This window comes from Camelina sativa, chromosome 5 (genome assembly GCF_000633955.1).
Source record: "Camelina sativa cultivar DH55 chromosome 5, Cs, whole genome shotgun sequence".
NCBI lineage: Eukaryota > Viridiplantae > Streptophyta > Magnoliopsida > Brassicales > Brassicaceae > Camelina > Camelina sativa.
The window spans coordinates 34,503,608-34,526,345 of NC_025689.1; the positions used below are offsets into that span (position 1 = coordinate 34,503,608).

The 22,738-nt window shown below is 34.4% G+C and overlaps 6 protein-coding genes and 1 long non-coding RNA gene across 7 annotated transcripts; 4 read left to right on the forward strand and 3 right to left on the reverse strand.

Moving 5' to 3' along the window:
* Positions 1,094–2,593, reverse strand: LOC104788594 (DDT domain-containing protein DDB_G0282237-like). Its single transcript, XM_010514357.2, has one exon. The coding sequence runs from the start codon at positions 2,447–2,449 to the stop codon at positions 1,310–1,312; it is 1,140 nt and encodes a 379-aa protein (XP_010512659.1). The 5' UTR covers positions 2,450–2,593; the 3' UTR covers positions 1,094–1,309.
* LOC104788595 lies at positions 5,122–5,845 on the reverse strand. The gene has a single exon (XM_010514358.2). The coding sequence runs from the start codon at positions 5,694–5,696 to the stop codon at positions 5,343–5,345; it is 354 nt and encodes a 117-aa protein (XP_010512660.1). The 5' UTR covers positions 5,697–5,845; the 3' UTR covers positions 5,122–5,342.
* LOC104788596 lies at positions 7,174–7,885 on the forward strand. Its single transcript, XM_010514359.2, has one exon. It carries the CDS (start codon positions 7,301–7,303, stop codon positions 7,778–7,780), a length of 480 nt encoding a protein of 159 aa, XP_010512661.1. The 5' UTR covers positions 7,174–7,300; the 3' UTR covers positions 7,781–7,885.
* On the forward strand, positions 9,926–11,280 carry LOC104789852 (mitogen-activated protein kinase 5-like; the record flags this gene model as incomplete). The annotated part of the gene is made up of 4 exons (XM_010515491.2): positions 9,926–10,310; positions 10,572–10,746; positions 10,821–11,153; positions 11,230–11,280. Coding segments are annotated over exons 1-4 (732 nt in total), but the record flags the coding sequence as incomplete, so codon positions are not given.
* Positions 11,285–11,701, forward strand: LOC109133150. Its single transcript, XR_002038435.1, has 2 exons — positions 11,285–11,570; positions 11,670–11,701. It is a non-coding gene; the product is annotated as an uncharacterized LOC109133150 (long non-coding RNA).
* On the forward strand, positions 14,719–16,826 carry LOC104788597 (probable galacturonosyltransferase-like 7). The gene has a single exon (XM_010514360.2). It carries the CDS (start codon positions 15,328–15,330, stop codon positions 16,423–16,425), a length of 1,098 nt encoding a protein of 365 aa, XP_010512662.1. The 5' UTR covers positions 14,719–15,327; the 3' UTR covers positions 16,426–16,826.
* LOC104789853 (putative two-component response regulator ARR20) lies at positions 18,717–20,695 on the reverse strand. The gene is made up of 5 exons (XM_010515492.2): positions 20,494–20,695; positions 20,186–20,338; positions 19,719–20,081; positions 19,534–19,622; positions 18,717–19,418 (listed from the first exon to the last, which is right to left on the reverse strand). Exons 1-5 carry the CDS (start codon positions 20,693–20,695, stop codon positions 18,717–18,719), a joined length of 1,509 nt encoding a protein of 502 aa, XP_010513794.2.

Here is a 22,738-nt window from a genome sequence, read left to right on the forward strand (position 1 = left end):
CAACTGAGTTAAGATACAAATAAAAACAAGTAAGCTAGTCTGCTTATAAAGCATATTAAGGTCCCATGACATGACTGTCTTTAATGTAATCTGTCGCAAATTATTACGCTTATTGATTTTTATGTAGAAGAAAAGCCAAAACACCGAAAAAATATGAAGAGAGATTTTCACTTTTCAGAGGAGTGGGTCATGTCAAAAGTATGGACCTCCTCTGTTCTGTTCTTTACTACTCTTCTCTTACGACAACTCACGTGGCCTTTTCTTTCGTTTTCTTATTTCGCAAAATGTATAAAATCAGAGAGCTTATATACAAACTTTGGGCCCAAACTGAGACAAGTTCATGTGGGTTGAATCGTATATTTCAGATAGATAAGACAGCTAATCTTTATGATGTGCGGTGGATCACTAAGTAGCTATACGTGCACGTCAAATTATATATATATATTCGGTTTTTATTTTCAATGACAACTTTTGCCGCAGCAGAAAACGACACCGTTCTTATTCGTTGTTAATTGTAATTGTTATCGTCTTTTAAACCAAATTCATCTTATCATAGTTAATTATGAAGGAGAGATTTGCTTCACATTTCAACATAACCTAATCTAATATCTTATTGTTGAATCAAGAGTGTAGATATTTTAAGTAAGGACACAAGAGAAAACAAAAACCCCATATAAAACTCATTGGTAGGGATGATAGTGAGTGATATTAACAATATAATAAAGCATATAGTAATATATTTTAGCAAAAGGCCAATTAGATAAGACTTAAAAGATGCAGTTTCAATCACCAAATGTTAATAAGACAAACCACAAATGGGTCATGTAGATGATGAAGATGCTCTCTCTTCTTAACTCCTTCACTCACATTACTCCAAAACACAACAACTCACTCATGGCCCCCTCCCCCTCCAAATTTTCTCATTTTAATTATTTTAATCTCTTTCTTTTGCAGATCTCACAGAGTACTTACAAAAAAAAAAATTATTGCACTCTCTCTCTCTCTCTCAAGTCTCAAGTCTCTCAACAAACTAAAAACCCCACCCCACCATTATTGTTTTCATTACCTTAACTACCTTGTCCAAAAAGATCACTACAAAAAAACTCACAAAATTGTTTTTACTACAACACATCACTGTAATATATTTTTTTTTAAGATTCTGAATACATTCCCAAGAACTAAAAAGAGAATCATAGTAATCAAATCTAAGAACTGAAAAATACAATGACATATACTATATAGGAGAGGATTCATAATCTATATACATAAAAAAAACATTTTTTTTTGCTTAATCTAATGATATGATGACTTAACCGGACGAAACTGGGTTTAAGCTACGAGCTAAACCGTTCAAGGCACTGTAACCTTTGGAACTAAACCCTAAACAACCAAAGAGCCCATGCCTGTAAGGCAAATATGTCCTCTTCTTCATCTCCTCTGCTTGAGCTCTGTTCGTTGTGTAATGTAGCTCGTGAGCAGACGGCTGAGATCCTCGCCGCTTAGCTATCCCGTTGGTTGGTTTTCCGACGGTCGGAGTTTTCTTCGCCGGCGGTTGTTGTTTCTGTTTCTGCTTCTTGGACTCGTCAACTACAGTTTCTTGAATCGGTTTCTCTTCAGCAGCAGCAGGTTGAGGAGATTTGAGTTTCTTGTCTTTGAAATTGGAAGGAGAGAATGAAATGTTGGACCAGAACTTCTCTTTAGCGTTGCCTCTTCCTTCGCTTTTGCTACGATGAAGCAGATCCTTAAGAAAGATCCATTTCTTGGAGTTTCTACCGTAAGAGGATGATCGTGAAGATGAAGCTGAACAAGACGGTGTCGTTTCAGCTGAAGGCACGTTCTCGTCTTCTTGTAGCTTCCTTATAATACACTCCTTCACCTCACTCTCTCCGACGACTCGTTCTTCTTCCTCTTCATCCTCTTGGTTCCATTGACGACGTAGAGGGGAGAGAGATCTGGCTTTCCGGTGAACAGATCTGCTTCTTAGTTTGAGATCTCTCCCACGCTTCATCTCACCGTCTGGTTTCTTGGCATCTTCGTCGTCGTCGTCGTCGTCGTCTTCTTCTTCCTCGTTCTCCAGATCTAGAAGCGGAGATAAGATCTGAGGTCTCTGAAGATGGGAGGAGAGCTTCATGGGCTTGATCTGGCCGTTAGAGAAGAGCTCTTCAGCAGAAGTCATGGAAGGACCACTGCTCGAAGACAACCTCGAGGAGAAGTCAAACTCAAAGTCGCCGCAAGAAGAGGAGTTGTTGAGCTTTTTAGGATTCTCTGATGAAGAAGAAGAAGCAGAGCAAAGGAAGAAATGCATCGGACTTGACGGAGCGCTGAAGAAGTATCCTGGAGGAGGAGGACCACGACCGGGACTAGAGGGAGCACTAACGAACGGTGTGGAACAAGCAGAGCCAGAACCAAAGTCGTCATCGCCATGGCCAAAACTCTCAACAACATCCATAGTAGTAGTAACTAGTAAAGTAAGATTGTGACTGTTGTGGCTTCTTTCTCAAGAAAATGTTTTTTTTTTTTTTTGTTGGTGCAGAGAAAGAGAAAGAGAGAGAGAGAGAGCGCGAGGAGCGAGGTTAACGAAGCAGAGTTATACTACGTATTTATGTTGTACATTTTTTATTCTCACTATTTATTGATTTTTTTTTTTGTGCGATTCTCAAAACCTTTATTTAATTTATTTATTCTGTATAATATTCTTATGCTATTTTCCTGTAGAGGGAAAGTAAATTACAGTATACGCGATCTTTTTTCATAAATTGTTTAAATTATCTGACATGTTTGTTTGCATGACTCTATATTATTATTACAGGTAAAATAAAATTGTTTTTTTAGTTGATGAATTCGATGATGTATTAGAGGTAATGCTATGGTTGTTGTTGCTTAGGATTCTGCAGGCTTGATCCAATAGAATAAAGAAGAAGAATCTACGTATGTTGTTATTTTTTTGGAATTTTTTACATTTCTGTTTTACCAATTTGCCCATCACCATCTTTATTTTTTCATATATTATTTACTTCATTTTTCAGAGAACTAAACATTTATTTTGTTACGCAATGATTCAATGAGTAAAGGGACCAATGCTATGGCGACATTCACTAAATATAAATAGTAGAATCAATTCAAGTCGGCTTACATAACTTTTTCTACTTTTTTTTCTCTGACATAAGCTATAACTCACTTTTCAATTTTAATTTTCAAATAGAAGATCTAGGATTCTAGGTGATCTCTCAATAAATAAAATGAGCTATAATCCATGTTTGTGTTTGTGTATATTTATTTCGTATCAGTAAACCCATTTCAAATTTTTTTATCATACTATTTGAATATTTGATTCGTTTGCTTATGTACTAAAATTTCGAAACGTATGAATTTTTTTGGACTTCAATTTTGTTGCTTAACATACCTCTACATGAACATGATGACTATATACTGTAAATTTATTTTATTGCACAAATAATCGAGTGCGTGCAGAATCTTGAGAAAATCACAAATGATTAAGCAAATTTGTTAATTAACACAAGCGGGGGGCATTATTGTCATTCGATAAAGGTTATTATGGGTAAAGCGAATAAAAGAGAAGACGTGGCTTCACGTGCTAAACTATGATCGTGCGTAGAAGGTGCTTTGCTTTGGTTTGGTCTCTCTCTTTGTTTATAAAAACAAAAGGAAAAATGATTGTCAGCTATTGAAATATATACCAACACATAGTCACACATACAAACAATATAAATGTCTTGTTAACTACGTGAACTATTGTCATCACATAAAGACATCCATAAATAAACATAGGTTATGTGTGCAATACCATAAACATTTGAGGTCTACTGGAATCCGGCGTTGACCAGAGTTGACCGACGTTGACCAGTATTGACCGGCGTTGACCAGAAAAAAATATTCAAAAAAATATTTTTTTCTAAAAATAATAATGATTTTGATTTTATGTATTTTTGATAAATAAATAAAAAAAGATAAATGATTTGTATAATTTACAAAAAATACATATAACAACAACAAAAATACAAGAAAATTATTTACCAAAATAAAAATAAAAATAATATGAAAAACAAAATTTGTGGTATATAAAGTAATTAATTTTGTTAAGCCTAGGGGTGAACAACTCTCATTCATCCCTCTTAATTAACAAATCAGAATACAATAATATGGCATGTCATATCATATTTTAAAAAAGAGATCTTTTATTAATAAAATTATGTTAGTTTGGGTTTACAAAAGAGTGGTTAGAGTATACATTTTATAGTTAAACGAAATTATATGTCGGTTTGGGTTTACAAAAGAATGGTTAGGGTTTAGATTTTACTATTAAATAAAATTATATGCCTGTTTGGATTTATAAAAGAGTGTTTAGAGTTTAGATTTTACAATTAAACAAAATTATATGTCGGTTAAAGTTTATAATAAATGGTAGGGTTTTAGATGTGATAATTAGAAACTGTAATATAATATTAAAATTAACAATTTTAAAATTGATTGATCAACATATTTTGTTTCTTTAATTAAGATTTGTTTCCTTAATTTAAAGGAGATGAATAGGAGAGGTTCGCCCGTAAGGGTGAACCCACGAATTGTCTGTTTCTTAATACAGAAAATATACCAAAAATAATATAATAAAACTATACCACCAAAATTTGATGTGTAGTAGATTTTTTCATGAACAATAACAAATTTATACTCTTTCTATTTAAATATCATTTTTAATTTTGTATTTTCAAAAATACATAAAACAAAAATTATTATTATTAGGAAAAAAAATATTTTTTTCTGGTCAACAACGGTCAAGTCGGTCAACACCGGTCAATGTCGGTAAATATTGGTCAATGTCGGTCAATACCGGTCAACGCCGGATTCCGGCTAACCTCGAATGTTTATGGTGTTGTAGATATAACATATATTTGTTTATGGATGTTCTTATGTAATGACAATAGTTCACGTAGTTAACAAAACATTTATATTGTTTGTATGTGTGGCTATGTGTTGGTGTATACTTCAAGTAGCCGGCAATCATTTTTCCAAAACAAAACTAAAACACACACTTCCCCATACTCGTGTAATTTAATAATCTCCCTCTCTCTCTCTATTCGTACTAACTTAAACGGGCCTTAGTAAAGTATTACATGGGCTTCATTAATATGTTTAAAAAATTGCATAATTTGGGCCACATATCTGGACCGTGTTGGACCTGAATAATACAACGACGTTGTCTTGGTTTATCAAAAACACTCCTTTGAAAATCTCACCACAACAAAAAAGTTGCCGGAAGATTATCGCCGACGACGACAGGCTTAAGGCATGATTCGCCGGAAAATACAAAGAGTACAATGAAATCATCCGTGTATAAACTGAGAGTACCTGTTCTTGATCCAACGGAACCCTTTCTTGACGGTGGCTTTAACTTTGCCTTCCATAGCGTAAGCCTTGTACGTTGCGATTCTCTTCTTCCTCTTTGTTTCCGCGTCGAATAATTTCCACGGAGCAGCAGTCGCATGCGTTACCGTGGATGCACCAGCACCAGGCGGAGGGGGGATACTACTCTGGTGAAAGTCCGGTGAGACGGGTCGAGTTGAGTAGGTTTGTGTTGTTGTTGTTGTTGTTCCATCAGCGCCGTAACCTTTACCGTTAACGATCTCAACCCATCGATCAACGGCTACTGTTTTGTGGTTCGACCCGAACCCGTCCATTGTCTCTAGAGCTCCTTCCGAATTAGGAAGAAGCACCGGTAAGGGTATGGATTTGGATGATTCTTAGATTTTAGGGATATCAGATTTTAATAAGGGGAGATTGTGAGAGGCTCTGCGATCGATGAGGAAGCTTTCTCGTTTTTTTTTAATTTTAGAAAACTTGTAAAAAAAAAATATTAAAGGAAAATTAATCGTTTAATGCTGCTAATGAACCAGGCTTGACAGTGCAATCTATATATATTTTTGCAAGTTTTCTATTTAAATATGTATTTATACTAGATTTATAAGGAAATTAAATCAATCCATATATTTACCGTACACGATCAAAATGTTATTTTTTTCATATAAATGGTAATTTTGTAATGTATCTTAGGTGGAAAAATTTTAGAGATTTTTGAGATGGTTTGTATGTAAGTTGGCTTCCGATGATAAAATACATTTGGGTCATGTATGAACAACATTCGGCTTAGTGGCCCAATGTTTGAAACTTTGAATAAGTGTATTAGGCTCATAAATAGCAAGAAGAAGTTGATTCAAAAACAAAACAAAATGTCTGGTCTGGTTTAGGCTCATATGAAATACTGTATGAATATATGATATGATAGCAAAATACACTTAATTATGTGACACTTATAATTAATTTAGCTTTAACCAAAAAAAAAGTTAGTTGTATTGCAATTTGCATAATTGCATGTATGTATAAATGAGATTTGTAGTAAAGAAACAGTGTTGCACGCAATTCCTGCGTGCGGTGGTAGAGGGAATCTATCGATTTGATCAAATCACAGCTCAATGATCTCATTAATTAATGTTCCCATTACGTTTTCTTCAGTCAAATGTTTCCCACGATAAATTGATAATCACTAAAATATTGTACTTATGTAAATATGAGTGAAACCGATGTAGCCTCACCTAAAACATGCTACAATTTATTTGATGATTTAGACATTTTTAACGTAAAATATAGTAATTAATTTCAAGACAGAAGAGACTATACAGACACATGCGTGTCTATCTCACCCTCTATAATCTTCTTTACAAACAGACTTGCGATGAAGATGAGTGATCCAACGGTCAGGATTAAGCATAAAATTTGTCATTTGTCACATGGCCCATGAGAGTATCGTCACACTCACACAGCGCCATTATTGCTAAAGTGATCGATTCACACTAAAGGCCATTGCGCTTATTACTTAAATATAAGATTATGTGATATTCGTTAGACACTAAATACCAAATGCTGAGATATATTTTTATTGTCTATTGCCTCATGACAAGAAATCACATATTGTCTATTGCTAACTAATTATAATCGTTATGTTAATAATAAACTTAAAAAGGGAATGAAAAAATTGTCAATCAATATCATACCGAATATTATTAACGTATAAACAAATACATATAGATGCGTGTAACTAATCACGTGTATGCAGCTGCCTACACAGTTGATTTTAATTAAACCCTTTAGGTCTTCCTCATAGTCATTATTATAAAGTGATCCCAACCAATATCTCTATCTTCCTCTCTTTAATTTCCTCATTCGTCTCTCTTTTTATTATTACTCATACACATATATAGATAGCGAGAGAGATAAAGAGAGAGTGATGGAGATAACGCCGAAGAGGTACTGGCGGAGGTGGAAAGGATACGAGAAGCTTGATGGGTCATCATCATCATCAGAGAAGAAACCGGGTCGAAGGACAGGGAAACGGGTCAAAATGGATCCGACAAGAAAGAAACGGTTTTGGAGGATCAAGATCGTGCCGAAACTGAGGATCCTGAAAAAGGCGTCGCCCAAGAAGTTTTTGGTGTGGCTACGTGATTCTTATGTCAAGATGATGATGCGTTTGGCTAACTCACGGGTTGTCGGATCTTCTGGATACGGTGGATCCGGATTCGGGTCGGGTCCAGTGAAGGAGTATGATGAGAAAATGCTCGTGGAGATTTACAAGTCGATATTGATGGCGCAGGCTCAGGGGAATCTCGTGCACCGCGACATACCTAATAATAATAATAATATCAACAACAAGATTGCTTCTGAACCAGCTGTTGTTCCTGTCTCTTCTTCTCTTGTTTCTTGTTAGGTAATAATAATACAAACAATTATCCTTTTTTACTTTCTAAGAAAAAATTTAAAAGTAATAAATTTTCCAACGAATAAGAAGAATCATAAATTTGTTTAATACTAATTCGAGATTGCTGATAGGGCTAAGTTGTGATTTTAATCTGTATCAAATTTTACATAATAAGAAGGAAAAAAAATAGTACCACCAACAAGATAAAAATAAATAGATGGTGGACTGTGGGTCCAAAGAGTAATGTTTATTAAATGTGTTTTTTTCTCATTTATTTATCAAAGTTTTGTTGAAAATATAAAAGTTTGCATTTACATCGTAATTATTTACGGTACGGTTGTACCAGTCATGTCTTTTATGTGTACAAAATTTTATATATCAAAATCGTCCCTATAAGTAAACTAAACCTATAATTCATCTAATTTTGTTGACTGTTAAGTGGAAATTAAGTTGACCACTTTTGTTCAATGAAAAGCACGGCAGGCATGTGAGTGTATTGTGTGTGAGTTTATTAATTAAGAAATTAGAACCTAAAATACCTAATCATGTGTTATTATGAACTAGTGGGCCTAACCTTTGCGATAAAAGCTAGCATCTTCACCCCCTTGGTCTATTGACTCTATACCGATACCTAAACGTGTATGTATGATAATCCTAACTAACAGATAATTAGTTTATTCATCGATAGACAAGACAATATACTACAATATTACATTTGAATATTACCATATTTGGGCTAATCTGTGTCGGTGCTATACATTTGAATAGTTGCGTTACTACACGTAATTTGTTACAAACTTATTGGACTCGTTAACACTAATCGCGAACGAGTATGACTGTGTATGATTCTCTTTAATAAATGACCATATTGCGTCAAATCTTAAATACTGTACTTGGGCTTATAAGCTCCGAGCCTATAATGGGCCTTAAAGTGGTTTAAATATATGGCTCTTTCATAATTATTTCCTCGAGTCAATTATTCATTCATCACATACATAGCTTCTTTATGGAAAGCAAGGTATATTAATTTCATTCCATACATTTAAAGTCTGAATTGATATTATAAATGTTTTATTGATTAAATCTTACTTTAAGTACTAAAAGTAAGCATAAGGTGTGAAGTTTGCTGATCGATCTTCGACGTACATCAAGTCCTGACCCAATAAATATGGCCTCTATGCTTTCGTCTCGAAGTTAATAAAAATGTAGAGTAATTTGCCAACTCCTAAACTTCTAATTTCTAGGTTCATTACTTATGGCGCAAGCAAGCAATGAACATAACATAACGAGTTTTCCACGTGGTTTCTAGGATACAAATAGCCATCGTTGTTGTGACCCCAAGTAAGTAGTGTGGAGACTGTGGACTTTATTATTTTGTCCCCCACGATATATATAGATCCAATGTATGCGTCTCAACGTTTCCGTGCGTTGAGATTTGTTTAATTTATAAAACAAGCACTACTACTTCTACTAATGTTTTATTTTTAAAAACACTATAACTAGAGCCTTCCCTCTTAAATTTGTACTCATTTAATTATATTGAAATAGTTGAATCTTAACATTTTGTTTACTCAATAAAGCATCTTAACGAAACTAAATAACGAGATGATAAAAAGAATTTTAATTGCAAATTTGTTTATTCTCTCAATTATGTTACGTATATGTACATGTGCACCTTTGATTATAGTATAAGAATTAATAAACCAGGTGATATAAGTTAATCACGAAAGAGTTGACCAAAGAGCATAAAGTCCATTAGCTCAGCAGTGAATGAATGAATAACTTGAACGTTTGTTGTGTGGCACATGGAGTTTGATCGTGGTCGGTCCATATAAGAAAACAAGTCACATAATATGAAACATTTGTTTATTGATTCTACAATTTTCGGAACATTTCATACTCGGTACTGAATTGTCCGATTCATTTCCTAATAATTTTTTCAAAAATATATTATATAGTTATACAATGACATATGAACCATCCATGGTTGTTATCAATAGTGAAATATGAGTTTACTTGTGTAAAATGAATCGTCTTAGAGCATGTGGAGCGGCATATGTTTGCTGCGTCCTTCGATAAAAAAAATTAAAATTTAAATAGAAATCAGACAATTATCAAAGATACGTTCTTTAAAAAGGGACGTATTTTTCTCCGTCCTCCGTTACACGTGGCAGCCTCTACGTTGTCCCTTTGTGACTTGTCTCTCTCTCTTCTGAGATTTCAAAGCTTCGAACTTTCAACAAAATTATTTTACCTTTTTGCAGAGAGACGATCATCGATCTCATCTTCGAAAGCCTTAAATTCAACCCGTTACGAGTTTGATTCTTCGGTATTTTTCTTTCTCTCTCGATTTGAAAAAAAAAGAAATGGCGAATGAAATTGAATCAGCGACAGATCCAGGTGATACTAACATCAAAGGAGTTCTTGTTCATGGAGGAAGAAATTATCAGTACAATGTCTATGGAAACTTGTTCGAAGTCTCTAACAAGTATGTTCCTCCTATTCGACCTATTGGTCGAGGAGCTTACGGTTTTGTCTGGTACGAACCTTGTTTCTTTTAGTATTATGTTGATGAATCTTATTTTCTAATTTGATTTGATAGGTTTTGGAATCAGGGCTGTTTGAAAAATTCGATCTTTTTGTTAATTGATGATTAATTAGTGATCATGTCCCTATTGATTTGTTTGTGTTTAGTGTTTATGCTTCTGCTTGTGGTGGAGCAATCTTGATTCGTTTTGTTCTGTTTTTTTTTTTGTTTGTTAGAATGTATGATTCATGAGCATACTGGTTTTGTTATTAGTGCTGCAGTAGATTCAGAGACACACAAAGAAATCGCAATCAAGAAGATAGGTAAAGCCTTTGACAATAAAGTAGATGCTAAGCGGACATTGAGAGAGATTAAGCTACTTCGTCATTTGGAACACGAGAACGTAAGGCTTTCTACAGACCAATCTTTGAATGATGATCATTGTCAGGTTCGTAACTCTAATCTTTTACGGTTTTTTTAACTCGGCTATATGGTTTAATATACTATTTTCTTCTTGTGCAGTACTTCTTGTATCATATTCTACGTGGACTCAAATATATTCATTCAGCTAATGTCTTACATTGTGACCTTAAACCGAGTAATTTGCATCTGAATTCGAACTGTGATCTTAAGATTACGGATTTTGGTTTGGCAAGGACGACATCTGAAACAGAGTTAATGACAGAGTATGTTGTTACTCGATGGTATCGAGCACCAGAGCTGCTTCTTAATAGTTCTGAGTACACATATGCGATTGATGTTTGGTCTGTTGGTTGTATATTTGCTGAGATTATGACAAGGGAGCCTCTATTCCCGGGGAAAGACTACGTTCATCAGTTTAAACTTATAACTGAGGTATGTTCTGTTCTTGCTTGAAACTTTTAGCTATGTTTGCAATGTGTTTATGAGTTGTTTCATGTGGTTTAAATAGTTGATAGGATCACCTGATGGAGCGAGCCTAGGNTCAGTTGAGTTTATGATGTATTATTCTGAGAATGATTGATGTTCTGAGGTATATAATGTGGCTTTTGTAAGAAGTGTATTTGGCTAGTTTACTCTACTTGTTTGATAGACTTGTTTGCGGTTACTCGTATATGTCCTGCAACACTGTAGAATTCTGTTTCTTTGCTTAGACAATGTAGTAGCCTGAATGCAAGATCTGGCTATTCTAGAGGTTGTGTAGGATTGAATGGTAAGGTTTTTGTGTTGTGCAGGATGATATAGTATCTAATGTCGAGGCAAAACTTGCTGCGTGGACCTTTCTTCCCGAAGGTATTTCTGACCAAATGTTGCCTAATTCTGTTTCTTGCTTTAGCCTTTAGTAGATTACAACTTCTCAACTCTTTTTTGTTTTTCTGTGTTGCGGATCAGAAAATGGGGAATCCATGCAAATATTGCACTATGAGAATGGTCAAAAATATGAACCCCATTTTGACTACTTTCACGATCAGGCCAATCTGGAGCTCGGTGGTCATCGGATCGCCACTGTATTGATGTACTTGTCCAATGTTCAAAAGGGCGGAGAGACCGTGTTTCCCATGTGGTTTAACTAACATTTATACACATGTAGAATACTCTAGATTATCTTGAACATCCATTTGGTTAATATATTTGAGGGACCAAACTTTGTCCTACACCAATGCTACACAAAACTTAAGAAACTTTCAAAATATGAATAAAATAATTAAAGGATCAAAATTCTGTCCCAACCGATGCACATGCCTTTAGTCCCTCACAAGGAACATAGTTGTCTTATAAGACCATTTTTAATTTAAAATAAAATAGGAATGGTACATTTCAACTGTCATATTGGGATATTATTTATAATTTCCGACAATATAAAATTAAAATTATAGTATATATCTATTTTTCGAAAAAAAGAAGATGATGAAAGTGACGACGAAGCGTAAAGTAGGCTACACGTACCTGATATGATGGTTATACACAAATAATTGTCTTTGGGTTTGAATAGACTTCGTATATATGTTACCGACATTGTTCTCCATGCTAATCACAAAATGATACGTTAGTGATAAATGAAAAATATATGTAGTGACTCACGTATAATCTCATGTTTAATTTGTTAACATAATAGTTTCGTCAAATATGCAAACTAAATAACTATTTTTAAAAAGAATTTCCCAAAATAAACGAATTTGTAACTTTGTAAGTCAATAGACAGATACATATAATCCAAGTCGTTTTATTTTGTCCCGTTTCCGGTTAAAGATCCAAATCTGAAAAATCTATAACAATTAATACAGTTCAAAAGTTCACAGGAAAGTAACGGTCCTATTATCTACCACTCATATGAGTCATAAATCATGAATCATGAGGTTCACTTTATATGGAGATCTACACTTTTATCAGCATTAATAAAGATATAAAGTTTTTTTTTTTAATTAATTGCTTGCGATATGAATGTAATTAAGTTATCTAGTTACCGAATCAATCAATTATAGTAATAAAGATTGGTTTGGTTGTGTGCTGAATCCTTAACTAACAATAACTTGTTCCAACTGGATTAGGATAACATTTAATCTTGTATCAAATGTATTTAGCCGAGAAGTAATTAGTGACACTGTACTTCGTCTCCACGTTATAAATTATTAAATTATTTTGATTTAGTATAAGTAAACAAGAGAAAAAGTAGTAATACTCAAAAGACAGCACCACTACTACTAAACTACGTAATACTTTTTGTTTAAACGGACCAGACCAGGTTATCCGGGTTGTTGGTCAAAGGTAAGCAAAGATGGTTTTGGTGTTGAGATAGACACATTAACCGCCGAACAGAGTAGTTAGTCTCAGCACGTAAAATGGCTAATGTCATGAAGAACAATTTTAGTTTATCATTTATTGTAATAAATCACGTATTTGTCAATAAACTCATGAATCTTTTCAGTCTTTGGTTGTCCTTTTTATTCGGTTTAGTTAAATGTTTTACGACATTTGTACCTATGTATATTTATTTATAAAGTTCAGCTATATAAGAAAAAGAAATGCATATAGGCCGCATATCTAATTTAACCGATGGCTGTTTGATTAGGATTTTGGTTCACGTTTGGTTTGCATTTTTTGTTTTTTCCATTTATCTTTTTTTTTTTTGTTTTAACATAAATATCAAAGTGCAATGAAAACAAATAGGTTTTGTTAATTTTAAAGTGTTATTAATTTGAGACTAAAACATAACATTAGTAAATTTCGAATAATTAATACAATTTAAAAATTTTATTTAAGTTTTTAAAGTGTTATTAATTTGAGAGTAAAAACATAATTTAGTAAACTGATATTTATTTATTTATTTATTTTCAGTTTTATTTACTGTATATTAAATTTAAACAAGCATAATTCACTGATTATAACAAATATAAATTACTAAAGGTTAGTTATTATTAAAATTAATTTTTAATGAAGAAATAAGAGATTATACGTACTAGAAAGTAGAATAGTTATTTTGATGTTCAGACTATATTAAATGATTAAATTAATATAATTTAATGATTATCATAATTAAATTCCTTTTTTGGTCAAAAATTGGGCATAAATCTTTTTTTTTTATTGTCAAGAATCAGATATAATTTGTAGTTTATTTTCTCATAACAAAGACAATTAAAGAGGCTAACCATCCAGAAATGGTAGACGGTATTATTGCATTGAGCCAACTGATTTATGCCTGTATCTTTCCTCGTAATCGGAGACAAGTAAATTAGAGTTTTATGATAAAGCAAATGACCATGGTATTCAGAATGAAATATACATATAATAATTCGCATATACTATTAATAAAATGATAAATAGAAATCAAAATTCTTTTTTTTTTTTTTGTCAACAAAATCAAAATTCTCTCATTTCGAATAATTAATATTAATACACAATTTGAAAAAAAATATTTAAGTTAATCGTAAAGTGTTATTAATTTGAGATAACAAAACATAATTCAGTAAATCTCTGTTAATTAATATATATTAATTTAATTTAATGCATATTAATTTTAAATTAACATAAATTACTGATTATAAAGTCTAAATTACAAACAAATGAATATTATTAAAATAAAATTTAATGAAAATCATGAGATTATACGTACTAGAATAGTTATTTTTGATATTCAGACTATACTAAATTAATTTAGTGATTATTAATATTAAATTAATATAATTTACGGTTTATTAAAACTAAGTTAATAAATGTAGTTATTATTAAAATTTAAAATTTAATGATTAAAATCGAGATTATACATACTAGAATAGTTAAATATTTGATATTCAGACTATGTTAAATATGAATAGATTATATTTTGATATAGTAAATAGCATTTAAAAAAAAGATTTATGTACCAAAAAAAAAGAAGACATTTTTTTCCATATAAAAGTCGATTTCAAAATCAAAAGATTGAATAGAGATGGGATATATAAATAAGGGTCACAATAGGCTGTCGAGAAAGGAAAAAAAAAACATAAAAATTTCTATGATTAGGCATACAAATACAAATAATAAGAAGAATACACAAAAATCTGTTTGTTGGCTAAGGAGAAATCGAAGGAATAAGTCTTTTTTTCTGAGAAAGCCCCATCTCTCTCTCCCCTTTAGCCTTTGCTGCTTTCTTCTATTCTTTTGTCTAATTACTAAAATAGAGATAGAGAGAGATAGAGCCTTAAAGAGAGAGAGAAGAAGGAGAGGAGGGCGTAAAACAGCAGACGGTGGCGCACCGTAGCACCGCCCCCTCCTAACCTACGCCCTTTTTCTTCTTTCCGATATCAAAAGATTCCTAATAATAATTTGATTCCTCTCCTCCTCTCTCAGGTCGCTTCGATCCCACGGCATAATAATAAGCGGATTCCTACCTTGTTCAATCTTGTCTTCTTCAGATGCATTCATCTACAAAACTCTGGCGGACATCAAAGGAACCCTAGCTTTTCTCCGGTCTTCTATTATCGCCTCTTTCGCCGCCGATCGGTGGTTTGATTTCAAATCCAAGAAGAAGAAGAAACGTATTAATATTAATCTCCTCCTCCTCTTTAGGAAGATGCTTTGGATTATGAGATTCTCCGGTTTATTCTCCGCCGCTTTGGTCATCATCGTCCTCTCTCCTTCTCTCCAATCATTTCCACCAGCTGAAGCCATCAGATCCTCTCACCACCTCGACGCTTACCTCCGCTTCCCAACCTCCGATCCAAATCCCCATAGATTCTCCTTCAGAAAAGCTCCCGTGTTCCGCAATGCCGCCGATTGTCCCGCCGCCGACATCGATTCCGGCGTCTGTAACCCTTCCTTGGTCCACGTCGCCATTACTCTCGATTTCGAGTACCTCCGTGGCTCCGTCGCCGCCGTTCATTCGATCCTGAAACACTCCTCGTGTCCCGAGAGCGTCTTCTTCCATTTCCTCGTCTCCGAGACCGGACTAGACTCCTTGATCCGTTCGACGTTCCCCGAGTTGAGGTTCAAGGTTTACTACTTCGATCCCGAGATCGTACGGACCTTGATCTCGACCTCCGTCAGGCAAGCGCTAGAGCAGCCGTTGAATTACGCGAGAAACTACCTAGCTGGTCTCCTCGAGCCCTGCGTGCGCCGCGTGATCTATCTAGACTCCGATCTAGTCGTCGTCGATGACATAGCTAAGCTGTGGAAGACGAAGCTGGGATCGAAGACGATCGGAGCTCCGGAGTACTGCCACGCGAACTTCACGAAGTATTTCACGGCGGCGTTTTGGTCGGACGAGCGGTTCTCGGGAGCGTTCGAGGGGAGGAAACCGTGCTACTTCAACACGGGGGTGATGGTGATGGATCTAGAGAGATGGAGGCGCGTGGGGTACACGGAGGTGATTGAGAAATGGATGGAGATTCAGAAGAAGAGTGATAGGAGGATATACGAGCTGGGATCACTGCCGCCGTTTTTGCTTGTATTCGCAGGAGAAGTGGCTCCGATTGAGCATCGGTGGAACCAGCACGGGCTAGGTGGAGATAACGTGAGAGGAAGCTGTAGAGATTTACATCCAGGTCCGGTTAGCTTGCTTCATTGGTCCGGTAGTGGTAAACCGTGGTTCCGGTTAGATTCAAGACGGCCTTGTCCACTTGATACTCTTTGGGCTCCTTATGATTTGTATGGACACTACAACTCACGCTGATGATGATCTCTGTTTTACATATTATATAGTCTCTCAGCTGGTAAATTCTCTCCTTCATTCACTGGAAAAAAAAAAAAAATTAAATTCTTTCTTCTTTCTCTCCAATTTTTTTTCTTTCTTTCTCTTAAGATTTTTACAGACTTTTGGAATTTGTTTTCTTCGTCGTCCTCTGTATTCTATTCGATTGTTCTGTGCATTGAAATAAACAAAAAAAAAAATGAAAAAAAAGAAGAAGAAGAAGAAGAAGAAGAAGATAGGAGATACTGAATTCAGATTTGTTGTACAGACTTTTTTTTTACCATATGTTTTTTATATATATGATTCTGTCATTTTTTTTTTTTCACTTAAAACATTAACTGTCCCATTTATATAGTTTGATCCAAATTAACACTTTGTTTTTACCGACAGTCTCTAGTTGTTTCTGAGATGCTTTTCAAATTAGAGTAAAGATTTGTTTCAAAGTTGGAATAATATGATGGAAAACATTGCAAAAGCCAAAGAGGCAGAACAAGGACACGAGTACACGACTATTACAAGTAGTACGTTCTAGTTTTAAAAAAAAATAAGATGGTGTCGGTCTCTTTGCTTACTTCATCATTTTTGGTTTCTTTTTAGTGCTTCGACTCTTCTTTCTTATTTTCATTAGTGGGAGGGACTGATTATAATAAGCTTTTGAAATTGATATATATGCGGTCACACTTTGATTGTTTGATTGTCTTCCTCTGGTTGGTTCTTAACCAAAAAAGTAAAGCACTTTGCTTTTCAATCAGATTAAATTAAGTTAACACCTTGTGTATTTTTTTTTTTGCTGACATTTGTTGTTGTTACAATATAGTTGGATGGATCTATTTGATTGATTCATTGGTTTCGGTATTCGTTTTCTCTTTTTCGAAGCATAGACAAGTAGTATTATTTAAATTGAATAGTTTCTATTAGCAAAGGTGGCAGCTCCTCTCTGTTCTGGTTAGATTATCATTTTATTTTGCGTATGTGATACGGAAGGACTCGGTTTGATTTTTGGAATCATCCATTCCATAATGATAAGGTGGTGATCAAATATCATCATACTAATCGTTTAAAAAAAAAAAAAAAAAAAGTGGGGGCAAATTTTATGATATTTCTTCTTTGACAAAAAGAGAGTATTCGAGGTGTCAGGTGATGTGGAATTTAGTAGTTTTTATTTAATTAAAAACAACAATGAATAAACGCAAAAGTGTGTGTACCTCCTGGCACCCCACGTGGCCAAGTTGCTGTAACCTTCTCCTGGAATCAGCTGGTTCCATGTGCTCCGTGTCACTCTCCCAGGCTGTCTCTCTCTCTCTCTTTTCTCTCTTGTGTTTTGACTCTCTCCACTCTCTTTTTTTTTTGGTGGTCATTGCATTGGTTCTTAATTGGAATCATCGTTAACTCTCACTCTTCATCATCCATATATCAGAATTTTGGGAAATTTTGGTCGGCAAATGAAGCTTAAGCATTGCATGCTGTTATTTTTCTTGTATAAGCAAAATCGAGAATGACCTACACATTAAGTTGGGTGTTTGAGAAATAGTGAAACTGGTATATAAAAAACCTTGTTTTTTTTTTGTTGGTACGTTTATTATTTTTTGCCCTTTTAACAATTTATTAATCGTAAAAATTTGTGTTAATCCCGAAGAACACATACCCCACTGGGCCATAGTATTTATCCTTATTCCACACAGAAAAATCTCGTAAGGCCCATCGCAAAGTTAATCGACTAAAATATATCTTTAACTGAAATTTTCATAGTAAAGTAATATTTTCATTATGATCACGGTTCACAAGTTAACAACATAAGTTCAGAGCCTGGATACTAAAATAAAATCGCAATATACAGAGGTAAATTTTGTTTCTTGTCTATAGATATACATAATTAGTCTAGCTAGAATCTAGATTTATAGTTGATGGAAAGAGGCAAAGAGCAATATAAAACGTCGTAATTGGGATTCTGTAAGTATATATATCGTTGACTATTAAAAAAAAAAACCTTCTGAAAAACTCTCAGCGTCCGAACACAAAAAGCAAGTAATTCGAAAACAGTGAGCACTATCAACGCGAGTGATTAATTTATAGATCACTAAAATATTAAAGCATAGGTTAGACCAAAGTAAAAAGAAAAAAAACCAGTATTGCATGCTCGAAACGCAAATCGTAACGAGGTATTGCAAGTCACATTTGTAGGATATAATAAAAGATCCTCTACGTGCAAGACAAAAAAAAAATCAGGGGGTAGTAGATATAGAAAATGCTACGATCACCTAAGACAAGAGAATTCAACTTCGACAAGTTTGATCGAAATTGTTGTTGAATCCAGCAGGTTGGAACTGATCACGATTGTTGTTGTTGAATACAGCAGGTGGGAACTGATTGTTGTTCAATCCAGAAGGTGGGAACTGACTGTTGTTCAATCCAGCAGGTGGGAACTGATTGTTGTTCAATCCAGCAGGTGGGAACTGATCATGATTGTGGTTCATTCCAGCAGGTGGGAACTGATCATGATTGTTGTTGTTAGTGAATTCTGCTGGTAGGAAAAACTCGTCGTGATCAAAATTAGGGAAACTTGAGTTGTTGTTATAGATGAGCGTATCTGAAGTTTCCATGGCTGAAGACACGTGACCAGATTCTTGCTTGGTTAGAATGGATGGCAAATTTAGACAAGGATATTGGTACTGCTGTTGTTGCAGCGGCTGCTGGAATTGGCTGGCCATGAAGTAGTTGTTCTTGTTGTTCATCGGCAGGTTATAACCGTTTGATAAATACGGGATCGGTTGTGCGGTTTGATCGGTCGTGAAATATGATGTTCTAGGCACGGCGGCTGCTTGAAAATCGTTCATGAAATAGGGTGCTCTAGTCGAGCTTAGAGGCGGATTAGAAGTTGCGAAATCAGGGGGATCTTGCCCAATGTTACGCCAGTCAAAATCTTCTTGGGACTCCTGCGGAGTGCTGGCCTTTTTGTTGGAACTTTGACGATACTTCTGCCATCGCAATAGCTGAAAATTGTTAGCCCTGACTAATGGTTTCTTGTCGCCCAAGAAACAAAAAAAAAAATACAACTTAAAGTATAATTAACTCGATACAGATACTGATTACCTGAAGATGACTTGCTACGTTGTTTCTAGTGAGCCCCTGGACATTCATATCTTCTTGCATGCATTTGAGAATCTGCTTCGGATACGCCTCTGCCAGATACAATAGGTAAGATTATATATTTGTTATAATCAAGAAACTTATTATTGACGCAAATAGATTATATATAGTGTGATTAATTTAATTACTCTCAACGCTGCCGATCTTTTCGACAGCTGCTTCAAATTTTTGGTGAAGTTCAGCACTCCACTTCATCCGAGGTTTCTTGGCGGAAGACATGTCTTCTTTTTGATCGCAAGTGTTCTTGGAGCCTTCTCCGTTGCTCTGATAGAGATTGTCTTCCCTTAATAAACCCTCGTATTCGTCCGAATCTGATTCAATCGTATATGATTCACCCGGTTTATCTAAACCAGATTTTGACATCCTCTTGCGATAAACATGTTGCCATACAACTGCAACGACCTCTTTGCTCACCGGCTTCACGAGAAAGTCACACGCGCCGTTCTTGGTCGATGCCATTACAGTTTCCTTCTTGTGGTCATGAGACATGACTGGACACGAATAATTCACATATGGAAGATTAGAGATTTCCTTAATATATACGCGCGCTATAAATATCGAGAAAGACAGTGGGTATAAATTTGTATATACTTACTTACTACGGGTAAATCCATCTCTTTACCAATGGTATTGAGAGCGTCGAGTCCATTGATATCGGGCATATGGAAATCCCAAAGTACTAGATCAATCTCATGCTTACTCTTCATCAAGAAAGCCATGGCCTCTTCTCCGTTGTCATACTTCGTTACTGAAACACAAAATTAATCATAATCGTACGTAACTAAACCGTAATACCCTCAATTACCAAACAAAAATTTAACGTAAAACCCTAATCCCTTGATTAAAAACCATAATTCGTCGACATAGAAAGAAACCCTATAGCTAAATCAAAGAACTAGATACCTTGATAGGAGTACTGTGCCATGAGATTCGTCATGGGGAGTAAAGAATTGGAATCTGCATCGACCAAAAGAACCCTAATACTCGTCGTCGGGAACTCTTCGTCGTCATCGTTGATAGGAAATTCAATTTCATCATCACAAGCTAAAACCTCTTTTGGCAAGTTGCGAGAGTTCTCATCGACTATGTTAGCTGAAACTGACATTGAAGATAACAATTCTAAACTATGAATGCTTGAAGCGCAAGAAAAGAGAAAGAAATTGAATTAAAGAAGGATGAGAGAGAGAAGAGTTTTAAGAGCGTGCGAAAAAACTAGCTAGGTATAAGATCACGTACGAAAAGTTGAATATTGGAAAGCATATATTCTGCTATTAATTGTTAGCTTTAAAGACTTCCTTTTTTTTTTCCAGTAATCTATCCATAATTTTTTTGGTTAAAAAGAATTGGAAAAAGAAGTGTCAATAACAAAAACTCTCGGTGTGTTTTTATCTTTGGAAAAAAAAAATTAAAGAAACAAGAGAGAGTATTGTTAGCGTTCTCTCTTTAAATCAGTCAAATTTCTATAAGTTAACACGAAATTTTATTAATTTATGTAAGTTTTAATTTGTGAAAAGATTTTTTTTATTATATAAATTAATAAAGACTTCCTTTTTTCAGTAATTATCCATAAACCTTTTTGGTTAAAAAGAATTGCAAAAAAGAAGTGTGGAGAGCAATAACATTTTTTTATCTTTGTAAGACAAATTAATAATAAAAAAAATTAAAGAAACAAGAGAGTGTATTGTTAGCGTTCCTCTTTAATTAGCTCGTTTCGTTTATAATTTTAACCGTTTAGGCAGTTACTTGAACATAGTAGGCTATGCATGTCATTATGGAATTATTAGGTCCATTAAAATTCACCCGGCCCATTATATGGTTCGTGACTAAACCCTATTATTTGGTTGGTCACATTCGTTGACGGTTTGACTAATAAAAAATTGTACCGTATAAGTACATACTTCAGAAAAATATACTTGAAGAAATTTATTAGTGATAGTTCAATAAAATATCGAATTCAACACGCACGTTCAATTGATATTCCTCTATTTGAAGACTGAAGCTAGTAATTAGTAATGTTACTCTTTCTGATCATATAGTTTTGAAAATATGATCTTTTAATAATAATAGTCTCTTTTATAACAATAATAATAATTTATATTTAGTGATCTTTTAAAGGACCAATGCGAACAAGTTAAATGGATATATTCTTATTAGTATTGTATTTGGTCGACGGTTTGACTACTTTTTTTTTTACCGATAGAGAAAATTGTAAAAAGACTTACCATAAACGAGAGAGTAGCTATCAGTAGTTTGTTACACATAGTATCAAAAGAAAACGGATCAAAGTCAGAGATAACATCTTTATTTACGTACCATCAAGTCATCAAACTAAAAGATGAGTATTATGAACTTGCTAATACCTCTTTTGGGATCGAAGGAGATCATTCAATCAATGGAACGATGATATGCTTTCAGCTCTGATCAATCTTACTCCTATGCATAATGTAATATTAAAGAAGTTATCTAAAGAAGTACTACTTATAATGTCATCTTCAGACATGTGCATGTCAATTTGGCATATGGTTTCGATTATTAAACTCATCATCATAGTAATTAATAATTAAAGAGCTACCAAGACAAAGAAAAGAAAAAAGGCCCATTATAGTTGTTCGGTCCATTATCTACATTCGCAATTTGTACAACACAACAACACACACTCTGTCTCTAGAAACTTACGACTTCGAGGTTACTCTCTAAGGGGTATAAATGGAATTATCTACCCTCAACCCTTGTATGTAATAGTATAAGAAACAGAAACCCTCGCAGTACTCCTGATATATACCCTCAATTTATAGTTTTGTTGCACATCTCTTTTTGAGAGAGAGAAAGAGCGAGAAAACAAAAGAGAAAAAAAAACACAAAAAGATGGACGGAGGAGGAGAGATCCAGCAAGTGCGGTTAGAAAGAGGGATGAAAGAGTTGCGGTTCACAGTTGTTAGCGTTCCTCTTTAATTAGCTCGTTTCGTTTATCATTTTAACCGTTTAGGCAGTTACTTGAACATAGTAGGCTATGCATGTCATTATGGAATTATTAGGTCCATTAAAATTCACCCGGCCCATTATATGGTTCGTGACTGAACCCTATTATTTGGTTGGTCACACTCGTTGACGGTTTGACTAATAAAAAATTGTACCGTATAAGTACATA